Source organism: Triplophysa rosa, linkage group LG14 (genome assembly GCF_024868665.1).
Source record: "Triplophysa rosa linkage group LG14, Trosa_1v2, whole genome shotgun sequence".
NCBI classification, from domain to species: domain Eukaryota; kingdom Metazoa; phylum Chordata; class Actinopteri; order Cypriniformes; family Nemacheilidae; genus Triplophysa; species Triplophysa rosa.
Window position 1 is genome coordinate 16574342 of NC_079903.1, and position 24383 is coordinate 16598724.

The 24383-nt window shown below is 39.1% G+C and overlaps 2 protein-coding genes across 3 annotated transcripts in view; one reads left to right on the forward strand and one right to left on the reverse strand.

The window, feature by feature from the left end:
• The window catches only part of zgc:153372 (uncharacterized protein LOC767695 homolog), an 85532-nt gene extending 72309 nt beyond the window's left edge, over positions 1 to 13223 (forward strand). For both annotated transcript variants that reach the window (XR_008964274.1, XR_008964276.1), the window contains one exon: positions 12438 to 13223. The gene's annotated coding sequence lies outside the window, so the exon portion shown is untranslated. The remainder of the gene's footprint in view (positions 1 to 12437) is intronic.
• On the reverse strand, positions 326 to 23630 carry LOC130564528 (sialate:O-sulfotransferase 1). The gene is made up of 9 exons (XM_057350637.1): positions 23278 to 23630; positions 13519 to 14251; positions 13233 to 13347; positions 10287 to 10471; positions 7454 to 7575; positions 5802 to 5973; positions 3070 to 3234; positions 2073 to 2273; positions 326 to 1825 (listed from the first exon to the last, which is right to left on the reverse strand). The coding sequence occupies exons 2-9, from the start codon at positions 13934 to 13936 to the stop codon at positions 1473 to 1475; spliced, it is 1731 nt and encodes a 576-aa protein (XP_057206620.1). The 5' UTR covers positions 13937 to 14251; positions 23278 to 23630; the 3' UTR covers positions 326 to 1472.
• Positions 23631 to 24383: the final 753 nt, after the last annotated feature.

Below are 24383 nucleotides of genomic sequence, written 5' to 3' on the forward strand. Positions count from 1 at the left end.
CATACACAAATTTATATGTATATATAACATCTTTTTGGGATCTTTTGGATTTAAACAAATGTAATAAATGTATTAAAGGGATCGTTCACCCTAACATTTTCATCCCTCATGTCATTTAAAACCTGTATGACTTTCTTTCTTCTGCAGAAATCAAGTTATTTTGAAAAAGGTTGGTAAGCAAACAAACTGATCCCCATTAATGCATTGTATGGACACAAAACCACAAAGACATTTCTCATATCATCATCTTTTGTGTTCCACAAAAAAAGTCATACAGATGACAAAATGACATGACGGTAAATAAATAACGACATTTTTTATTTTGGGGGGAACTGGCCCTTTACCATTACACTGTACCAAGAATGATAACTTTGTGTGAACGTGAGTTTACGCTATTTAGTAAGCAAAAAATAGAACGTGAAAGTAAACATGACTGGTATAGTATTAGACCGTGGCTCGAGCTCTAAATAACAACAGTCGTGTGGAATTTCGTAACCTTTACATCATATGATGTTAGCTGATAGATCTTTAGCGTCTGCTTGAATCACTCCGCAGAAGCAGAACCCTGTAGGGCCCCTGCCACCAGCACCACAGCGACATTGTCTGAATTTACAGCTCATCCCAGTTTGGCAGTGCGTGACTGGGTATTATACCAGCACTTAATCCAGACACATCTGGAGCAGGCTGGTGGCGTGCTAATCAGCTCTGCCAGGATTAGCATCAGGCTAGCATCATTTCGCTAGGCAAGTCTTGTTTAGTCCAACTAAAAGCTTTTATTTCATGTTTTAAGGAAGCAGGATGGGGGATTGCCACCCGTTTGACTTTGATGTATGCTAAGTTCATTTACTACGTTACCCTTCATAGGTCTTCGGTGAAAACTAGCAAATAAAATGTGTTTTAGTCATTGTGACATTTTCTAATACTGAGTGTAATGTTTATCATCCTTTAGGAGCTTACACGTTGGGTGAGACATGTCCCACGGTATAGCTTTTCAGTGATTGATTCTTAAATCATTACATTCGACACCGATTCTCAATATGTGCCGACATCCTTGTCATCCACTAAGTTTTTAAATTGCAACATCTTGGTGTTTATATCACCATTGGAAATAACGGATTAGATTTGAATTCAATAATAGAGTTAAAGTCTGCTTCTACATATTAGACGCTGTTTACAGTAGTGAAATGGTAATGGTGTTATTGTGTTCAAATATAATTTTTTTGTTATTGTGGATAAATGTCTTTTTAGTTTATAGGCAATACTTCTTACTGCCTTGAAGTTAAAGCGTTTCATTGTTAGATCTAATTTTCATAATCATTAAACTTCCAACCTATGCACCTTTACAAACTGAAGAACAGCATCAGATGCATTATTTAGGAGGAAATCAATTTGAAGATGTAAAATATCTCCAAATGTTTTCCTAGACATCAGTGTCAGGCCTTGAATGTGAAATTGTTTATGTTCTAGTTTAATCATCTTGGCAGGTATTCTTGTGGTAATCCAGTATAGTTGCTGGCTCTGAGGGCCTGGTCCACAGCTGTGATATAACCATCAATCAACCGTTTCATATCCCGGGTGAAGGGGTCAAAAGTGGGTCGCCGCGCACCCGAGCGTTTAAAGTGCCCGTCCTTGTTGCATTCAGCGCAAAGTAGACGTTCGTCACTGACGCTGATGTTGAGAAATGAAGTGATGGTTCGTAACGTGGGCACCAATGACTCCTGCAGGTCCTCATAATGCACCACAAGAAGTTTGTTTCCATAATGTAGCCAGTCCAAAACGTGAGACGCCCACCAGGACGCATAACTACCAACGAATTCTGGCCACTCTAGAAAGAGAAAAATTACATACAGAATTTGTATTACACGCATTACTTTAGAAGTATTGTTTATTATTCAAAACCAAAAAAACTTTCTTATGAAATGTTTTGGTTTGTATGTCTTTGAAACTACATTAGTTAGTTCTGTTGAAGCATTTCTGTTTAAAAAACTGTTTGTAACAGCGCTTATACAGAGTATTTGTGAGTCGTGAGTCACTGACGCAGCAGAACTGAACTTTAAATATGCTCATCATACCTTTGCTCTTCCAGTGTTGATCAGAAGCGTAACCGAGATGCCCGGCACACTTGCGGTTGAACTCGGCCATGAGGGAGCGGTAGGGGTTTCTTATCAACACGATTGCTGAGTCATACATTTCCACGTCCCGCTGGCCGCTCTCGTGTGTCTTCACGCAGATGGTACGTCCGCTCTTCCAGTAATCTTTCTCACCTTTGAAGCCTGCACAGTTGGAAGAAGAAAAGGATTAGAATATACAGCCAAGTGCATGCGGCGTCGCTCCGTGTCGCCTCTAAATCCAAACACGTGCATCAAAAATGGTGCTGAGACTGGCGCGGGGACAGAGATCGCCCGTGGGCTCTGCTATGGATTGAAAAGGCGCTGCGACTTTTGAGGCAGGTCGAGTTCTTGATGATTGAAAAATACGCTCAATAAAGTTTGGCATTTGAAAGAGAACAGAAGGTCAGCCGTGCCCACTAAACGCACACAGAGCAGTCTCAAATAGCTCCATTGTGAAAGCTCAAGAGAAATAAATGACATGCAAGTTTACAGATTTGAAAGGATGAAAAATGAGAGTCATTTCCCGAGAACTCTGAAAGCTGGAGAGTGTCGATTCTGGGCAAGCACCACAAAATGCAAATACAAAAATATTGTGTTTTTAAACAGTTTTCCCGAACACTTTCTGCATCCGCCATTGGTCGGTAAACAGATAGCCCCGCCCCAAACTCACAACCTTGAGCCAAATCCAGGATAGATTTTTTACCTAGCAATACAAATACCACCATACACTGTGGTGGCACATTAAACATTTTTATAAACACCTACATGTCATTTGAAAAATACAGAAGGGCAGAGAATAGTGTGGTGTGTGTCACAGCTGAAGAGCTCAAACAGATAGCCTTGATGATAAACACGTCCCATCATAAACACGTTCATCCATTAACATATTTCTGAGTGGCAGAGATCAGCGAGCTTCTAAAAAGATTTACGATCACAGACAAGACGGCAGTAACTTTACCTCTGTTGTACAAGGTGCCATCAAAGTAGTAACTGCCTGTATAGTAGCCTGTGGCGAGCTCGATCAGGTGCCTGACCCAGGTATTCCCAGCCCCGGGAAAACTGGATAAAGCCACCAGCGTGCTTGACTTCTCCGGCAGAAACTTCTTGTCCGTGCATCTAGAATCTTAAGAAAATGGGACACTGCATATCAAAAACACATTAAAGCATTATAATAATGTATGATTTGACCCTTTAATACATAAAATGTATGAGTACCAATTCATTCTTTATGAAGTAGTGCACAGTAGGGTTTAGTAGCGTTGCACAATATATTATGTCTAAAATATCTAAATGTATGTCAGATTTGTTTTTGTGTACTGCAACTGTAAAACATAGCTATTCACTTCATCAAAAGTCTGTAGAATTTGTAACCTGTTGTATATTATTTTTGTCCATTTTTAAAGGAACAATACAGGGTTTTTAGGAGGATCTATTGACGGAAATGCAATATAATATACAAAACTATTTCTTCAGAGGTGTATAAAGATCTTACGTAATGAACCATTATGTTTGTAATACCTTAGAATAAGCTGTTTATATCTACATACAGAGCGGCCCTACATACATTGAATTCGCCGCCATGTTTTGTACAGCAACCCTAAACGGACAAACAACTCTACAACGCGCGTTTCCTCTTCCTCTCCGCTGTGGTATCGTGGTAAAACGGATCGCAGGATGATCCATGATCCGTACGGATCGTGCTCTCCAGTTCGGAACGCATGTGACCCGCGGATTAATTGATTAATTAATATGCGCTCTCGCTCGCTCTCCAGTTTCAGCTCCAGCGCACTCTCTCTCTCTCTCTCTCTCAAGTATCTGGACGAGTACAATATTAAAGCGGTTCCAGATAAACAATGACGCTCAAAACTGCTCTGTCACACAGCTAACATTACAACAACAACATATCTTGGTATGTTAGTATGTTACTCACATACTGATCCGAATCAAAGTAACCTCCTCGGGGGTGATTTTTAGACGATCTTTCTCTCCAACGTCTCTGCTGGAAAGTATCTCCATAGATAGCTCAGACAATTCCATCCCCAACCGAGAGCAAAGACGGACTACCTGTCACATAAATGCTAAATTTACAATACTTGGTATTTAATGCTAAACTTACATCACACGACAGCAGTTTGAAGTTATGGCTGCACTCAGTGACTTTGGAGGTAGCAGGGTGGGTGTTGTAGGGAGTGGGGGGGCTTGTTGGTTGTGGTTCGGGGCGTTTCATTTGTTGGGACTGTGTGGGTCTGGTCTGGTTGGTCTTGTTTTGTGGTCGATGTCGGACAACGGAGGAATAAAGTTAATTATGCCATTACTACTTTTCCCTGGTTGTCCCTCTGTTGTCTGTTGTTGATCACGGAATGGGACCGGGTTGGACCTGCACGGTTTCGGCGGGTGGGGCTTCCTGGGTCGCGGCTCGTGGGCTCTCCCTGTTCTTCGTGGACGTTGCTCGGTGGCTTTGGTCGGGGTCACTGAGTGCAGCTATGACACGTCAGAGGAGATCTGGCCCTCCCGGCTGAGCCTGGTTTCTCCCGAGGTTTTTTTTTCTCCATTATTCAGCATTGGAGTTTGGGTTCCTCGCCACAGCAGAGCAGTGCAGTGTTGGCTTGCTCACCGGGAGACTGCATTTATTTATTCATTTATTTATTAGATATTATTTATTATAATGATCTTGCTTGGTCTATAAACACCATGCACTGTGCTGTGTTTTACCTTTCTGTGTTTTTCTTATTTGCTCCTGTAAAGCTGCTTTGGAACAATGCACATTGTGAAAAGCGCTATATAAATAAAATTGAATTGAAATTTAATTGAATGGATATCTATGAGTATCGCTGCTAAAAGCCTTAGTAGCGTGGGTCCTAACGCATCTCTTCTGTAAAGTCTTTAAAATATTAATGCACGTCCTAGCTCCTGCCTGACTTTTATCCTTCTTTTTAAACTTAAAACCCACAGACCTTTTATTTTATGTAATACATAAGACATCGCTCTTTCTACAGTCTTTCTAATGCCCGCATGATCTCTTCCATGCGTCAACATGAGAACGACATCTTTTTGTACTGTGGTGGCCACCGTCGTGTTTGGACTGAGCGATTCGTGGCAAATCTATAATATAACGCTAGTCGCAGTTAATCAAAAACTGCGCCTTTAAGATTAAGAAGAAATATCAGAAGAAATCATAGAATAAATATTAATTGATTTAAAGCGTTATAAAATTAAAGCATTATCCCATTGCAAATTATATATTACATTGTTTAACAAGTTATCGTGTATCAGAAGGATTTTGACTAATAAATCGGATACCAAATCACCAACAATGACAGAAGCCCATTCAAGATATTCTTTAATCCACCAACAGCATGTTCAGAATATTTGTGATAACTTTTCAAGCCTGTATCAGTTTCAAAAGACATTTACAGACTTGTGCCCTTCAGCGTCTGTGTATTGTTGAAAAGGTCATTGTTGCCAAACAAGTCAAGCATCTTTCATACATTTGTTCATGAAGACAAAGGTATAAGATTTATAAAACGCTACAACAAAAGAATGCCTGTTTAAAACAATGGCATATAAACGATTTACGCCTCAAGGCTAAGCTGTACATGAGAAGAAGGAGCTGTCTGAGTGGGGAAATGTGAGCACTGAGGCAATAATTAAGACCAGTGAGACGGTTTTCTGCACAGTTGATGTCTTTACCTTGAACGGGTGTCTGATAGACCTGGAGAAAGAGCTGATGGGAACTCTGGGTGGATGTACTGCTGTTATCAGAGGCACAGAGCTCCTCTCTCACCGGCTCGTGGAGGGTGAAGCGAGGGGTGGTGTAGCCGCAGTAACAGTCTGGCTTACTGACCATAGCCAGAGGAAACTCCTGATGAGGGAGAATCGAAGAAAATTGACCGCTTTTGTCCATATACTGGAGTTTAAACACATACAGTGCTTAACAAATTTATTACACCACCATCCAATGTAAGGCTTGTGCCACTTACAGTATTGGTGATTAAAAAAATCATTTTTATGTTTCTGTAATGGTTAATCCAGCAGTATGTATTTGCTTTTTAGTCACAGTTCTTTAGTCTCAATTTGGGTATAAAATGTGAATAAAGATTATTTGAAGAGTTTATTTGCAAAAAAAGATAACTCAGTTTTTTAATTTCCAAAAATCATGTTTTTTTAAATTGTGCATTTAGACTGTATAAAAGATGGACAGCGTGACGCCGCTTCCTTCCATTGTAATAATGAATTGATCGTAAAACATCCATGACATGGTTCGCAAAAATGTCAGTTTGGAGCCTGGGCAAGCGCAGAAGGAATCGTCAGTGGCGCAAGAGTCTGTGAAGTAGTGAGCGCGGTATCAAGGTCCTGCCCATATTCCCTTATGACTTAATCGTAAACGAAGACATACATACTTGGACATAAATCAACGTGATAAAAACTGACTAAAATAACAGAAAACATCTTAGGAAAAAATATTTGAAGTGTAATTGGACAGTTTGGCTCCTGTCTCATTTGTTTACATGGAGAGGGCGGGGTTTATGACCTGTACTGCAGTCAGCCACCAGGGGGCGATCAAAGAGCCTGTAGCTTCACTTTTCAGGACGTGCGAGGCACCCCTGGTGCATTCCAAATAATATCAATCAAACTGCAGTTGGGTTGTTTTGATTAAGTAATAATAACTAAAAAAACAGCTAAGTAACACAATATAACACAATAAAAACATGATAACATGAAAACATTAGTTAGGCTATCTTTTTTTGCAACAAGAAAAACTCTTCATTTAGTTCTTTCAGTTTGTTGTTTGCCTATAATAAATGACAATACAAAAGTTTTTGACAGATTCCTAAACTATTTGTGTTTTCTCTTTATTATGACAAGGTGGTCTAATATATTTGTTAAGCCCTATATGTTGATATTTTCAAAGGTTACATTATTGTGGCAGACACGAATAAAAATAATTTAGAAAATCATATGTTGTTTTTCGGCAAGTTTTGTCTTTAAACACACTAAACTAATCTCCCATTTCCCTCCACACTTCAAATCACAGCAATTTTGATTTCCCGTTACTCGAAAGTGTTTTAGGCAAAACACAATTCATTTCTCAGCTAAGGACGAGAAAAAAACAGGTTGCAAAACGGCACGATCAAACGATCAGGCCTCAAAATCCACAACCAAAGCACTGGAGCAGCAAGGAAGATTGTTTACAGAGTCAATTTTTCAAATTGAAGTTTTTGCGTAACCTCAATTATCGATTATGGCATGTCCACCTAGCAGAGCAATAACTAAAGCAAACTAAAAAACCATGTCCAATCCACATCTATCTGGCACTGATACGGTCAAAAGTCATGACAGACCTGATCCATGCAGGTTTCAATGCACCACTGGGAGGTGAGGTTGAGTTGAACCACATGGACCAGAGAAGCCTCTCCCGCCTCATCAGGTTTTCTGAAGCACCCCCGATAGCGCACGTTTCTGTCTATAGGCACACAGAGAAATTTAAGAACGTTAGAGACACACACCAGATTCCGTGCCAGGGCTTAATTCATCGCTCTAAGGTTGGAAATGCTGGAGTGAATCAGTATAGGTACAAGATGTGAAAAACCTTACAGACCTTCAAAGAAACTTCAGTTCTGGGGCCATATATGGATAATGAGCGAAAAGTAAAGCAGCCGCAGGAATAGGAAAGGTATGAATAAAATCGTCATTTTTTTTATTTACTGTAGTTGCTTCATTTTTCCAAACCCCTTTTAAACACAGCTGCACGTTTAGTTCAGCAAGTTGAATTTCCCGACAATTCATGCTATTTTTTTGACTGATTTGATTTTTCAACATTATAGCGCTGTACATGCAACCCACACAATATACGTCTGCATAATTGTAATCATAATAAATGTTTGTTGGTATATAACTGTGTAAATGTCACAAGCTATTACACGGCCTGCAGTATACCTTAATATAACTGATGCAAATACACAACCTACAGTAAAAAAACCATCTTCACCTCAGATTCATCAACATATCAGATAGACACTGTGATTAAAGCAGCTGCAGCTGCATTAGCTCACGTGTGCGTCCGTGACACACAATGAAGCCCTTCATCACCTCTGTAGAGTAAACCAGCACTCTGTGAAACCCCAGGGCTTTTGTTTTCATCTCCAAATAAATGAAGAGGCCATGCAGAACGCTGTTTGCTTTTGTTGGGACCACATGATATGGTGAAAAGGCCGTAAATGAGACACAGCTGCATAAAAACATTAAACAAATCTATATTAAAACTGTCTGTAACGCAACTATATACTGCATGCATTTATATATAAAAAAATCGACATTAAATTATATTATTTAATGATGTACTGTGCATCCAAACGGCTCATAAATGTACACATTTACAATTCTTACAAGTGTATGTTTATAAGCATAACGAATGATTCTTTAGAGATATCTTTAGGGCGTCTAATTACATTGCGTTAAGATCCTAAAACCCACAGCCCGAACAATACACAAATCCCTTCTAACAAGACATTATTATCTAGTAGAATGAATAGCATTTCCAATTTGGGCCACAAAACATATGGTCAAGGTTTAATAGCTGTTTGTGAGTGTTGAGCTGGGCGGACTCCAGTTGGCCTAAAACTGCAGCGGGACATTGAATCAGAACTTCGAGATCCAACAGCATGTGGAGGCGATTGATGAATGAACTAGTTTCAAACATATGGCCACATCAAAGCGTCACTGCCAGACTGTGAATCACCTGCAGAAGTAGCAGGTGTGTGCATTCATGTGTGTGCGTGTTCTTATATTTCAGATCGACACATTTGGAATGATATTTGACTGCAGGCTACAGCAAGGCAATATAAATAATATCTTGATATTTGCTCAGTATTTTTGTATTTGCTCTGAAACGACTTTGAAATCTCATTTTAGTTCATAATCAAAGGGATCATAATTTCTAATTTCTACTTTTAGTTCTTGAAAGATGTTCATTCTGTTTTGTAATAACTGTTTTTAATAAATGAATCTGAAAAATAATCATGTTCATAACACGTTTGCCTGCTAATTTTTTACTAAAACATTTTATATGTCATGCCAAGATTTTAATGCGCATGCTTTAAAGGCACAGTTCAGTTCAACCAAAAATGAAAATTCTGTCATAATTTACTCACCCTCAAGTTTTTCCAAATCTAAATAAATTTCTTTGTTTTGATGAACACAGAGAAAGATATTTGGAAGAATGCTTGTAACCAAGCCACCATTGACTAGCATAGTAGGATAAATAAAAATGGTCATTAAAAATGCCCCAGAACTGTTTGCTTTCCTACATTCCTACATTTCCTACAAAATATCTTCTTTTGTGTTAAACAGAACAAAGAACTTTATAAAGCAATTTTCCTACTATGGTAGTCAATGATGGCACAGAACTGTTTTGTAACAAGCATTCTTCCAAATATCTTTCTATATGTCTGTATATCTTATACAGCTTTGGAACAACTTGAGGGTGAGTAAATGATGACAGAATTTTCATTTTTGGGTGAACTGTTCCTTTAATGATGACACAACAATCATTGAATCTGAGTTATGAAATGTCTCGAATGATTGGAAAGAACATATTAAACTGGTTTGTGGAAATCAGTTTAGCATCAAAATACTAATGTGGTTTAAATCATATACGCTGTTAAAACATCCCTTAAAGCATCTCTTATGTCTTAATGTTCTTATGCCTGCAAGTCCAAAGAATGAACACAATCACAAAAGTAGTCTACAGATGCGGCCTTCTGGAAGTGTACTCATCACATAAAAGACTATTAAGGTCACTGTGATATTGCTTCATTTAAAATCACCAGCAAATTATCTCGTATACTGTATATTGTGAATATCGGATACACAGCCAAGCACTACTGCAAAGCTGACTTATCTGTGCCAGACACAAGCATATTACTTTTTAAGACTGACATATGTGTGTGTCAATCTGTGTCGAGTCTAAGAACTGTCTCCCCTTCCTGAACCGTATGAGCGATTTTGTATACTTTCCAATGTGCTGCTAAAGCTTTCACTTCAGACATATGTCCCAGTATCTATGTGACATTCATGGTAATTGACATCTGACAAGCAGATAATTGACATCTGACGCTTGGAAGTGGGAAGGGAAGTTCTGCCCTGCGGTGAGGTAAACTTATTTCAGGCACTCACATCTCCTCTGGCCGGGAAGAACCTCCTCCACCTTGTAAACAGTCAGACGAGACACGCCTCCACAGATGGAGCCCTTCTCGCCTTTGCAGTCCAAATTACACTCCTCCTCTTTCATCCGAGCACTTGTGATGCGGTTGCCACAGTAACACTCGGACCCATATTCAAGGCCGGCAAACTGGTACCCGCTGTGTAAAACAAAATATTAGAAAACTAATTAAACTCCATAAAAAAGACAGTCACCGCAGATAAACAACATCAATTATTGTGTGTAAACTTATTCTTATGAATACATGACAAGGGAAAACGTATGTCATCCAGGAAAAGTTAACACATTTTTAAACACCGAGTACGAGTACCGATATTTTTTTTGTACTCGCTGATACTGATACCTGTACCGACGCCTGTATAAAGTACAATTATGTTAATAATTCAGTATCTTACTGGTACATTTTCTTTTTTTCTTTTGTTTTTAGGTCTACTTAAATTTAATACTATTTCTTTATTTTTTAATGATAGTAGTAGCACAATTTTACTAGCACATTTACTTCAGTTTACTAAAGTAAACAATATACTCTGTGGTCGAATTATAACAAATTCAAGGGGGGTGGTGTGGTAAAATCTGAGTGTGTTATAACTTGTTAAAGTTAACCGGACTTTTATTTTGACGGATCGCCGCAAATGGTGTTTGTTAAAGTGTTCGTGTCCTCGTGCAGTGAAACGCTGGCGCTGAAAGCTCCACGCGATCAGTTCACACAACCGCGCCACTCTTTCACACACAGACATGCAAAAAAACCAGAATACATATTTAAACAGTATCTGAATATTTCGTAAGATGTTACGTTTAACGTTAGCTGTTCAGTGCTAATTTCTTGTTAGGAAATAATACATTTGCCAGATTCTGTGCCATTCCGTGTTATACAGCAAATTCTGTTTTATGCCTGGATTCCTCGATTCCGTCTGCGTTTTCCGCATTGCGGAAATCGTAGGGCTATGTATGTCACATGATGTATTGGTCTTTGGTATCGGTGTGTCATTACGCGTATGAGTACATGAGCTTGGTATCGGTATCGGTATCGGTGCATCCCTAATGTAATGGTTTCTTTGTATAAGCATAAACAGACTCGCAGCTCGTGCCAGGCATGCCTTACTTTATAAAGCTGCAGGGCGATGTCATTGTCCATCGCGATGTTTCACTGTAGCCATCGTCCGATGCCAACCCTAACACGTTTTGGGGTGAACTATCCCTTAAAAGACAGGTGCGTTACAAGCATCTAATTTCCAAAATACCAAGACCTTCTGTTAACCACAAACCATTTCGCTTTGGGCATGTTAGGCACTGATTCATCATTCTACAATTTCAACAACAAGTTGGCAAAAGATCTTCCTCTATCTCAAAGCTTTTGTCCTCTGGCCCTCTTGACTTTTGTGGAGGTTGCAAAAAGGCACAGCACGATTCTATTCAGACGTGTTGGTGTAGGGCTCAACAGGTATTAGCCTGAGCTCCTCTGCAAATTGTTTCCATGATCCTCTGCTTGAAACGTGGCATTGGCAGCGCCATGGCAACCCAGCCAGGGACGTTCCCGCCCGCTAATCTGCGGTCGGAATTATTCGCTCGGTCTGAGCAGACGTACACCTGCAGAAACAGACAAGGAGATTTTCTCCCCGCTGCCTCTCGATGAACTGTAATGAGATATGAGATCTCGGACACACGTCCGCCCGAGCAACCATTACGTTCATGCATTTGGCAGGTGTGTCATTTTATCATGTTTGTTTCCTGGCGATCAAACCCATGACACTGGAGTTGTTGCAAGCGCCATGCTCTCCCAGTCAAACTAAAGGGAAACTGCAAAAATTTGCATGTCCAGCCTCAATTCCAGAACATAATGTCGGGGAGCGATGTTGTGATGTAAACATAAATGTAATATAATTTAAAACCATCAGGAAGCTGTCAACACTGTTAATTACATCACATCTTTGCTAGGAAGTCTTGATGTCAGCATGAACTAATAAGATCATCTACAGAGTTCACGTTTGCTAATAGACTATGTCGATTACCCCTGAACATCGCAAATGTCATCCGAGTAATTAAATAAGCTCTGAAACGCTGGGTGTAATTACATGAGGTCAACCTGTCTCACGCTTGTTCTCTAGTGGTCAATTATCTACCGGTCTTGGAACTACAGAAAGTGTGCACTCCGTCACTGAAGATAGACCTTTCTCCACCAGAAACCAGATCTGCATGGCAAAGGTTCAGAGCTGCGTTACATTAATTTGAACTGATCCGGTTCTCAGCATGAGCTCCACCAGCTGCCACAGGGATGCTCGCTGTATGTATTTTCTTTTCCCTAACCACTGTTTTATTATGTCTTGATTTAAGATGAGCAGAACATGTCTCCGTGGCTCAATGATGTAAATGGTAACACTTTAGAATTTGATTGTATTTGTTAACATTACTGAATGCATTAACAACAAACTAACAATGAGCACTAAAAAAAACATTACCATTTTGATTTTCACCACGGGGGACTTTAAAGGGATAGTTGAAAAAAAATGAAAATTCTCTCATGAATTACTCACCCTCTAGTTGTTCCAAACCTGTATAAATGTCTTTGTTTGGTTGAACACAAAGAAATATATTTGGAAGAATGTTAGCAACTGAGATTTCTATGGCACCATTGACTTCCACAGTAGGATCTTTTTTCAAAATGAGACATTTTGAAGAATTTAGATAAGCAAACAGCTCTAGGGCACCTTTGACTACCATTTAAAATGTTCCTACTATGGTGGTCAATGTTGTCCTAGAAATATCAGTTGCTAACATTTTTCCAAATATCTTTCTTTGTGTTCTATACAGGTTTGAAAGAACTTGAGGTTGAGTAATTCATGACAGAATTTTCATTTTTGGGGGAACTATCCCTTTAAGATTGTTGGATCCTAATCGTATACCTTTCTGTGCAGGTGTCCTGACACAAGGTGCTTGTCATCTTCCTGAAGTCATAGAACACCATTCCTCTGAGGGCCCGGTCCTTAGCATCATCCAGAAAGCAGCCGATATACGTGCCTGAGTAAAGAGTAAAACTCTCATAAGAAATAACGTGACCTTTATCTTTGCAAACAGATGGTGAGATTCCGCAGCACAGCTTCTAATCAGAATAATTGAGAGAATAAAACGGATTATCATAAACAACCAATTAGTCATCCTGAAAAGCACTAAGCTCATTTAATACCTCACCTTTGTGTCTGAGTTTTCTCTTTGGGGTTACTTTTTCCACTCTGGACATGTCCTGTTCAGACATTAGGCTGTGGAACCTGCGGCGCCTCAAGTGCCGGATCTCCTGGTTTCGTGAGATCAGCCAATGTGGTCCAGCGTTGTCTGTCGAAAGACCACCTTGGTAGCCCATCCTCTTCACGGTAAGCCGGTTGCCCATTATTCCATAACCCGTTCGAAGGGCAGGGGCTTCTAGGGACCTGGGAGGAGACGGCAAAGACGGCGATGGAAAGTAACTGCTCGTCCCACGTTGTGACACCACCAAGCCATGTCTCTGGAGGAGGAGGACGCTTCCTGCCATGATGTAGGCTACACCGAGGAACAAGAAGAGCAGTTGAGTCCGTTGTAGGAAGCGCTGAAGCCTGTAGAAGGGTTTTGCCATGTTGCCTTCCTCGCAGGACGGTTAATAAAAGCAAAGCCTCGGTTTTATGGTATCATGCTGTCGTTGTTCCACAAGAGTTAGAACGGCGAGGACCAACTCCTGGAGCTTTATTCTCTGGAAAGCTCTGCTGCTGATTTCTTATTCACATTCTGTTTAAAAACTCTTTGAGCACGAAATTCCTCCGGCAAAACGTCCTGCTGTTTACCTGTGAGAGGATTAAGCGAAAACTCGACTGTGGTGCTACATCCCTTGATGACAGAAGCACTTGTGCTAGGATGTACTCTGAGCTCTTATGGCACAAAGACTTCAGGGAACCTGATGGGAAAATAGAAAGCAGTTAGACTCAAGTCAGAGCACATCTTTCACTTTTTTATTCTCGGGTATAGAGCGGCGCGTTGGGGACAAGAAAGAAATACAGAGCGTGTGTGTGGCAGTTATTCTGGTAGTATATCTCCATTAAGACAAGAAGAGACCTCGCTGACTGAAGAAGCACTTCCAGTTTGTGCTTCTAGTCTTTCATTACGAGTACACAACAACAAATGTGAAGTATGTTACGGGGGTACAGAGAAGTCTGCATTTTCGTTTCTCAATTTGAATGAGCAAACCGACATCTTTTCAAAACCGACTCCACAGGATACAACTGTCACGTCTTTCTGCATACTGTATGTTAAAGTGATAGTGAATCAGGTTGGGTTAAAATAGAACAAAGTGCAATCAAAGGGACAACTTTGTCCATTCTACCTTTTATAAATATAGAACCGAGTTCCAAAATTGAACTTGATAATGAATGGACAAAACACACTTTAAAAATGTTTGGAGGACCAAAATCTATTTCTAGGGCCATGCCCATAGTAGGTAATCCTGAGTTTCCTCCATCTATGTTGGACAGTGGCTTTAGAACCTGGGTCGACAAAGGTCTCAGAATAATAAACCAGTTATTTAATGGAAAAGAATTAAAATCATTTTCACAGCTTCAAGAACAATTTAAAATCCCCTCTAAAGATATGTTTAGGTATTTCCAGATAAGACACTAATTACAAGCCATAAAGAAAAAGATCAGGTCCAGAAGAATCTCCAAGTTTGGTTCATTGGATTCAGAGTCTGAAACAGGTTTATTCTCAAACGCTGTTTCGTGTAAATAACGTATTTCTTTAGCTGAATTAAATGCTTTGTGCAACCTGAAGCACTTTTTCCTTTCCACTGATTTAGAGATTCTTGAAACTTACAGCTCATTATTTCAGCTCTACTGAGAATCCTTTTGTGTGGCAAAAACTTGAAAAACAAGCCTTGTTACAAGTCTAACTAAACTCAGGGGTGGGCTGTCCCTCGGTTCCATTCATTCTTGCCAATGTCGACAGAACCCGCTATGTGCCCCACATATTCTACCATTCTTTTTCATCTAAAATATGTCTGCTGGGCCCACAAAAGAAAACACAGTCTGAGGCACACACTGATTAGACATTAAATATAACCACTAAACTATATGAATATAACTGTGGATGTGGTTTAATGTGTGAGGCCAGACAAAGAGAAATGCTTGAATAGCCATATTCTTCATGCTGGTTGTAGTATTTCTATTTTCACTCATTCGTTTCACTATAAATTCGCTGCTTTATATGTTGAGGTAGAAAATCTTATTTTAAGACAAAGTTATTTTATTACAGATAACTGGGCCCTTTGCAGCTCTCTGCACAAAGACAGCCAGCTCTGCTAAATGAACCTTGTTTTTTGTCAGCGTACCCCTTACCCCTTCCTTTTAGGCCTAGAGCTGGCAAAAGGCCCAGATTTGCATAAAGACTTGAGATTCAGAGGCGGATATTCCTGCCAACACTAGGCGAAATCATAACTATGAGTGGGCTGAGAATGTCAATCAGCCTGAGGGCTCATTATTCTTCGAGTTATGAACAGTGAGTGACTGCCGTCTGCTAGATTTCTCTCTCTCACGCTGCCTGTACACGAAGAAACTTCTAACAAACCTAAGCAACGGCATGCATAGTTGGCAGAGATCAAAAGAACAAACTCTACCTGACATACACTTAAGTTTTCACCATACAAAATGTAATCAGTTGTAGAAATGTGCTTCTGCATAATCACAAGGCACTGCAAGTTGTACAAAAAGAAAACCTACTAACGTTACAACTGTCACAAATAGATTGATATTAAAAACAAGCATGGAAATATACAGCATCGATCAATATACGGTCAGAATAGAACTATTCGTAACAGGCTGCATCATGGTTCCACAGTGTTTTTGAATAATACATCCTTAACGTTACATGATACTGAAATTCATGGATGAAGGTTTGTTTATGTGGTCCAGTGTTTTACGGCAAATGACAAAGGCGTGTAGTAAGTTCCGGTGACGAACGCAGCATTTTTCGTTTTGTTCCAATAGGATACCGCCTCCTCTGTGCGGGAGCTTTCGTCACCATCAATTGCCAGTAGGGCTGTCACGATTATTAAGTAATCGTCTCATCGCGATTGTTTGACCTCATCGCGATGATTTCGGATCATCGCAATTATCGCACATCTCTATAGAAGACACTAGGGGGAGCTGTAGTGCATCTGCATATTGCATATTTTAGTGTATATATTGTTACTAAAGCATGGTAATAATTGTAAAATGTACCACCACAACACAATCACTTAAAAAAAAACAATTTAATATTATTTAAGCAAATCTCAGTGTGAAAACCAGTCTACCAAAATTTCATTAACACACAAGTAAAATTTTACTGTAGTCTTGTAAGTGAGAAAAAAACAGACTAGAAGCTTTTCTATGACTGATAGTATTTTAATGGTGGCTTCAATTCACACCTGATCAATTTACTTCATTTACAAGTATTTGGCAGTTGTCTTATTGACAGGTAAAAGCCTAAACCTTAAATATATGATGACCCAATTTTTTCTGATGTATTTCCAAGAAAAAAACATAGTCTTGTATTCAGAGCAATATGGTCATTTCAATCGCTGAATCAAAAATGAATGAGAATTAAATGTCAAAGCTCAAAAACAGACAATTAATCGTCATAATCGCCAAAGCCCTAAAATAGACAATTAATCACCATAATCGCAATGATTTATTAGACAATTAATCGTCAATCAAATTTCATAATCGTGACAGCCCTAATTGCCAGAAAAACAAGCCTCTGGTTCACACGTAGCAGATGGATAACGGAAGCTAGACATATACGTTAATAGCGCTTTCAATATGGATATTTCTCTTAAACCAACGCGTCGATTCGCTTCAGAAGACCTTTGTTAAGACCATGGAGCCGTGTCGAGCCGTTCTTTGATCGATGGATGCACTTTTTGGAGCTTCAAAAAATTGCCCACCATTGACTTTCATTCTACCGCTTGAAAGAAAAATAATACGTGGTATTATAACTCCGACTGCATTATTCTAAAAGAAGAAAGGCTCTTTCTTTGTTTTGCCTCAGAAATATCGCTTTAAAGTCCCCGTGAACCGGAAGTTGCGATCGTTTTACTTCTGTATTTTGACGCATTTCCGAGTGAAATGGAATTTCTAATGAGAAAAATAGTGGGCGTGGCTTTCGTCTTTCTCTGCGATTTGATTGGATGTGTAAAAACAGCCATTGCATTTTGAAATGGAACTGGCAGCAGACTGACAGTTGAAGGGGAGTTAACGGATGCTCCACCCAAGCCGTCTAACATACGTCATTTAAGATGGATAGTCATTAGAGGAAGGAAGTGCATTTTCAGATTTTAACTAAAGAATATGAGGGCACACAACATTTTAAAAAGAGAATGACCCACATTGATAAACTATTTACAATAAACGCTGCAATATTTCATGAAAAAATAGGCATTGTCATTTTTAATTTCACTGGGACTTTAATGTAATTTGCCGATTTGTCTGCGCAGCGCCTCACGAACCACGAAGTTGAATACACCTTTTGCGTTTGGTGTTAGCGCATGGCGGCCCGCGGCGTTATCGTTATGCCTGGCGGTGTTTAACTTAACACCGCGTAACGGTGCATGTGGATTAAGATGTGTGTGTTTACAAAATGACAGGCAGCAGTGCAAAGAAAATATCTAATAAACAGGAAAGAAGCACTGCGAGGAACATCAGAACCCGCAGGTGTGTTGCTGCTTCACTCTCAAGCCAATCACTTCATAGGGTGCGTTGTGTGAAGGTTAAAGGAAAGGAAGCTGGATTCCAATCGTACTTTTATTCAAGTGGCTTGAGACAAAAGGACATAAATGTTTGGTGACAACAGTTTCTGGGTAGTAATTGAGTCATAACAGTTACCTTGACGAGACAAATATTTTTTTGCATTTATTGATTCTTTTAATTCTTTAAATCAGCTGTTTTTATCATTTCCACCTGGCGCACTAGATGCAAGGGCCGGGTTATCGTAGGCAGTAAAGGGTACGTCTCATTCAGTGCTACCTTTTAAAACTGACCAGATGACCAGTATACAGCATGATTTAATGCAAAAGTCGATGCATGGTGTCATGAATCGTTATTTCTGTTCTTCTTAAATAAACAGCAATCAAATAGCTAGTCACTTTTCTAAAAGCCAGATTCACATCAAGCTACTAAAATAGAGTAATATAATATTTTGTAATATTTTGTCTCAAGATTCACATCAGTAATGGTTTCTTATAAGGCCTTTTAATAAAAGCGACTTAGCCTAAATTAACTAAGGCATAGTCCTAGCTTAGGCTAAGCCTTGTCTATGAAACCGGGCCATTATGTGGTTTTGTGTTAGGGTACTAAGCTCTAACATACATCTTTGCCTTTACCGGCTAGAATTATAGATGTATTTAGCTGAAAATCTAGTTTTGATTAACCAGAAAATATGCCTGACATGAGGCTGAATTTTTTTTGTAATATTATTATAATATTCACTGTCATTTAACTAATATGAGGTGAGGTATTACAGGATGCATTACAAAGTTTGATAATAAATGCTTTTGCAATGAAATGTGTGGAGCACCTATTTGAACATCCTTCTCTAACTCAATTGTGTGTCTGTCTGTAAATGATTTTACATTTCACACAGAAACAAATTCATTTATAAATAGTAACAGAGCCATCGTTATTTCCATTTGGACAGGTGCCATTTCCCTTCAGGCTTGTCTTAGCTTCACGGTGCATTTCAGAGGGCATTTGGTTGTAAATCAAATGTTGTAAATCAAATGTTATCATGTTGTATTATTTATTTTGCCGTTAATATGGCATACAATGCAAAATTCCTCATCCCGTTGAGTTTTCATGGCTATCAGTGGACAGTAGCAAGCGGGTGCTGTGGGTCCACTCCAGACTGGTGCACTCATTTGTCTTCATCTGCTTTCCCAGCATGTTATTATCTCACTTACACCAGGGCAACCACACTTCCATCTCAGAGGCTGATAGGACTGACCCTGGAGCTCAGATGCTCGAAAGCTCTCTTTTCTCTCGTCTAAGCATCTCGCCACCATCTCTGACCATCTGGCTGTTAACAGGTCCTCTGTTACTTTTTATACTTCCGAACACAATGTTTCTTGTTGCTTCGTGAGCAGTTAAAAAAGCAAAGAAGGTATTTAAGGGTTTGAATTTAATAATCTTGATTCTGAAGATTGTCACAGTAGGACAGCAGACATTTTACAGATCGCCTGCTGTTCCCTTGGCCTGCAGTGAACCCAATCTGTTCTCCTTTAATATTTTTCAAGGCCAAGTCCAAGAAAATAATGAAAAAACAGTTTAGGTGATGCTATCTGTCACAATCGGACTGAAACGAATTTCAACCACAAGCAGTCAAGAAGTCTATATTTATTTTTACTTTAACCACTCCAGATATTTATGTCAGTGCTAATAGAGTCTCAAAAATGTTTATACTGGTATGTTTCATATATTATGTTCTAGGTAATAATCTTAGTCTGAATCACAGGCTGCAGACAGATAATCGAAAATATATAGGGAGTTGTTTCAGATTGGGAGTCTGTCAGTAAATGTAAAATAGTGCATAGAGGCTTTCCAAGTGAGGTCGTGACAGATTAAAGGAATAGTAAAAAAATGGAACTTGTGTCATTGACTTGCCCCTGTGTCTTTCCAAAGCCGTGGGCTGTAATATTTTTCTTGGAACACAAAAGATGACATTTCTGAAGAATTGTTACACAGCTTTGGTCAAGGACAGATACACGGGCACAACGAACATAACAAATGTGTCATGAAAGTCATGTGAGAATTTTTTTACTCCTACTTACTTACATCCTACTTTAAAGATGATTTATTTGATTGTTTTGATTTATTTTGTTGGAACTGACTGTGTATACTGTCACGGAATAGCAAAAGCTGTTTAAAAAGCAAAAAATCAACTTTTGTGTTTCATACGCATATTGTACGTGATTACATGGTTTTTAGGTGACATATTTATTCAAGATGTAAAATCTTTAAATAGTTTTAAGTTTTACGTCAATTTATAGAGAAAAATGACAGGCAACATCTTATTCAGTAGCTTTTGTCAAACCAAATTATAAGTCTGCCAATATTCCTACAAGAAACATGTCTACCTGATTTGCAACACTTCAATTATTTAGGAATCATTCTTAATGCCTAATCCAAATCCTCTGAATGAAGGATCTCTAGCTGTGAGCTGAGCCGCAGGTGATTGCCAATCACTTTACTTACAGCCTTCTCAACCTATTGATCGCCCACTGCAGGGATTGATTTCACTGCAGTGTCAAAGAGCTCCGTATAAATTGCAAATGTTTATTTGTTCTTAATTCGGGTGATTTTGTACGATTGAGCTCTTGGTTGTAACGTACAGTAAAGATTGTTGAGTATACGTAGTTGCCAGGTGAGAGACACTGCTAGAGTATTGTGAATCAAGTCTACTTTGGCTGGGTCATGTCCAGTATTTACTGAACACTTACAGCAGCAAGAGAGGAAAGAAGATAAATTAGGCGGTGCATTAAAATTTTGTTAGGAATAGCCTGTCTTTGATTATTTATGCTTTGTGTTGCTTGAGGCACATTTACATCTGCAGATTTACAGCCTGGCTGTAAACAAGGCACTATAACTAAAATTCGCTCAATAAATGCTGGCTGAAAAGATGGCGAATGCTGGCCCCCGGACACTGTTTATTGACCACTAAACTACAACGGATATGTGCACGAAACTGTGTAGCTGGGGTACTGAGCGACACCAGAGCACTTTAACACCCACAGACCACAGACAAGGAAGTGTGATCGTTCTGCGGCGCTTTGGAGGGATCTGAGCAAGTCTTGGCAAACCGCAACACATGTAGGCCTCAGTGGAACAAACTATAGACTATAGCACGGTTTTCTTGCATTTTGTCAAAGAATGCAGCTGCATTAGCTGAACATTAGTGAATGGCATTGTGTTCGAAGAAATGCAGTCCAGAGTATGATGTCTTTATTTTTCTGTGAATCTATGCAGACTCAGTGTAACAATCTAAATAAAATTTCTCTGTTTAGTTGATGCCTGAATTGTTGTCCAAAGCATGCAGAAATAAAAATAAGAAAAAATATTATTCTGGCAAAAAAAACCCTAGTCTAGTCTATTCAGAATGCTGTGGCCGTTTTTGTGGAACCATGGGAAACACGGGGGATATAAGACCCTGGCAAACTGTGCAGTAAATTCCATAGAGAATTTCCACAATCAACCACCCTCTACACATTCATTATTCACAATAGGCTTTAGCGGGACTCTTGTTGTAGTCTCCTGTGATTGGTCAAACCATGGAAATTTAAAGGAAGGAAAAAAGCCAGCCTGCGCTAATCATAATCCTGACAAAAACACATTTACATCCATTAGGACCTGATTCAAGCCTGAAAAAAATCCAACTTAATTTCAGAGTAATATGTACTATTTTACGAGGTGGCTAATTTGTACGAATTCGTACATTTTAGTACGATTTGCGTTCTTTTGCCAGTGACATTAGGTTTAGGGGCTTCAGTATAGTGTTTTTCAAACAATCACGCATTTTTGTATGATTCACATTGTACAAACTGATACGAATTCGCCACCTCATTAAAAAAAAGTTACGAATTCCCGTGAGATCATTCTGAAGAAATCACGTTCCCTCACTGCTTTAGCTAGCTGAGCCTCAACTTAAAATATGTCTCGCTGTAATTACTGTTCAGAGACTTGACCTTGTTGCCAGAGATTTAATCACATGCTGAAAACCTTTGAGGTTGTTCTGTTAAAACTAAAGGTTTGCCGGCATTTTAAAAACATATCCAGAAAAATTCGGCCTGGAGGCATGAACATTGGATAAAAGTACACCTTTAAGAGAAAGCTTATTTTTTTGCAGAGCAGGGAGAAAAAATAGCTCAAAATGAGTTCTGTGACACAAAGACCCCCTCATGCGATGCAATCATGAAGGATTATGCATTCATTCAACTACCATACATGCCTCTGGAGGTGAGGTGGGTTTCCACATAGGCTGCAAATGTATGCTGCTGAAAGGTCAACCGTGACAAAATGATCTAGATTAACCATGTGAGGCATGAATGCTCAAGTCTCAATCATTAAGAGTCAGTTGGGATATATTTGACTTCCGTGGCTATGAGAAACAAAGAACCATAATGATGTAGGATGTGAGAGGAAGTCTTAATGAAATCTATGCCCTCTGTAGTGCACTTGGTAAGATTAGATCGTCTTATTTACTCTTATGAAAATTACACCATTTTAAAAAATAACTCCAGGTGGGACCATGTACAGGTATTACAACACAGCAGCTCGGATCTACCACTCCAAGTGTAAGGAACATTATTGTATAGCCTATTGCTTTAAAGTACAGCCATGTCTTTGATTGATGTTGATTTAAGTAACATGCATGAAAAATGGTCAAAATCTTGTCTTCAAATATGTCATTTCATTTCTTGTTTGTACACAATAATGATAAAAACTAGCTTGGTTTTGATGCTTTAAGTTTATTTAAAGATCTGATTTAAATATAAAAATGTGCTTTTCTTCTTTACGTTATTCACTTTAGTATCTCGTAGTTATTCTATCAAATTTGAAACATGTTTTCCTGTTCATGCTTCTATTGTTCATTTTTCTACTTATATATAGTCCTATTCTATAACATTGTAATGTAATTAAACATTTTTCAGCGCCAAGAAAATTGAACATTGCAAAAAAGAAAGTAAATAAATAACTTGCGCGTTATAAATACTTGCGTTAATTTGAACAAAACTCCCCACGATATATATTAGGCATTGTCAGTGCATAAGAATGACGTTTTCTATAACGCATACAAACTTTCCAATAAATCTAAGGCTATAAAACATGTTAATTCTTTCAGTAAACACTAAAACAACATTTGAAAAAAAAATGCTAGCCTATTAGAAAATATTTATCTTACCTTCTTAAACCCCCGGCAATGACGAATACGGAATATTACAGCCTGTTAAACCAACGATGCGCGTGTATCGCGAAGCTTCAGATATCTTGTGTTTTAACACATTCTTCACGAGCATGAGCAGTCGCAACAAGCATCTCTTTCATCCGAGGCGAGCCGCATCTCGCTTTCTCACTCTGTTTCGGTGTTTTGCTCCACTTCATGTGTGTCACTAATCCTCTTGCGTTTTCTTATTTTGCATAGCCGTGAAACCGCTATAACAGCGATAATCCTTATCTAAATCCTTGCCGTATCCCCTTTGCGTTGCGGTCCCACGTTTCTCTGTGAACGCACGTAAGAGCCCAGCTGTTTTTAAGTCGGACAGTGCCGCTTCACTGCGCATGCGCCGAAGTCAAAGGGACCAGACCGCACCAGGGGAAGAGAGTTGCGATCAGATCATCCGTATCACTTGAGAGAAAACTGTTGCTTACATGAGCACTCTGCATTCAACTCTTAAAGGTATAGTTCACCCAAAAAAAGAAAATTCTGTCATCATTTACTCAGCCCTCTTGTCATTTCAAACTTGTATGGCTTTCTTTCTTCTGCAGAACACAAAATAAGATATTTTGAAGAATGTGGATAACCGAACAGCGGTGGCAGCCATTGACTTTATGGACACAAAACCGATGCAAGTGAATGGCTGCCATCGCTGTTCGGTCAACAACATTTTTCAAAATGTATTCTTTTGTGTCCTGTGGAAGAAAGAAACTCATACAAGTTTGAAATGACAAGAGTAAATGATGACAGAATTTTCATTTTGGGGTGAACTATCACTTTAAGGTTTAAAAAGAGAAACTACTAATTTCTATAACGTTGTCTTTGACCTGTGACTTACAAATGACTTTTCTGTGTTTCTGAGAATAAATCGAGCATAACTGCTCATCAATATCTGACGATATTATTGGGAGAACCAGGGCTATTCAAAGATTATAATATTTTTAGTGGAAATGTGTATTCGTTTGTGTGTGTGTGTGTGCGCAGAAAACCAGTTCACCTGTTTGGTCACATTCACAGTCAACAATGTCTATATGTACCATATATGTACCAACATATTTATCAGCTCTAAAAAC

Coding starts and splice junctions, on each gene's coding strand:
- LOC130564528 (XM_057350637.1), bottom strand. CDS start 13,936: ATGGCAAAACCCTTCTACAGGCTTCAGCGCTTCCTACAACGGACTCAA. Junction 10,472..13,232: donor CAGGACACCTGCACAGAAAG/GTATACGATTAG, acceptor TGTTTTACACAG/CGGGTACCAGTTTGCCGGCC. Junction 7,576..10,286: donor TCTTCCCGGCCAGAGGAGAT/GTGAGTGCCTGA, acceptor GTGTGCCTATAG/ACAGAAACGTGCGCTATCGG.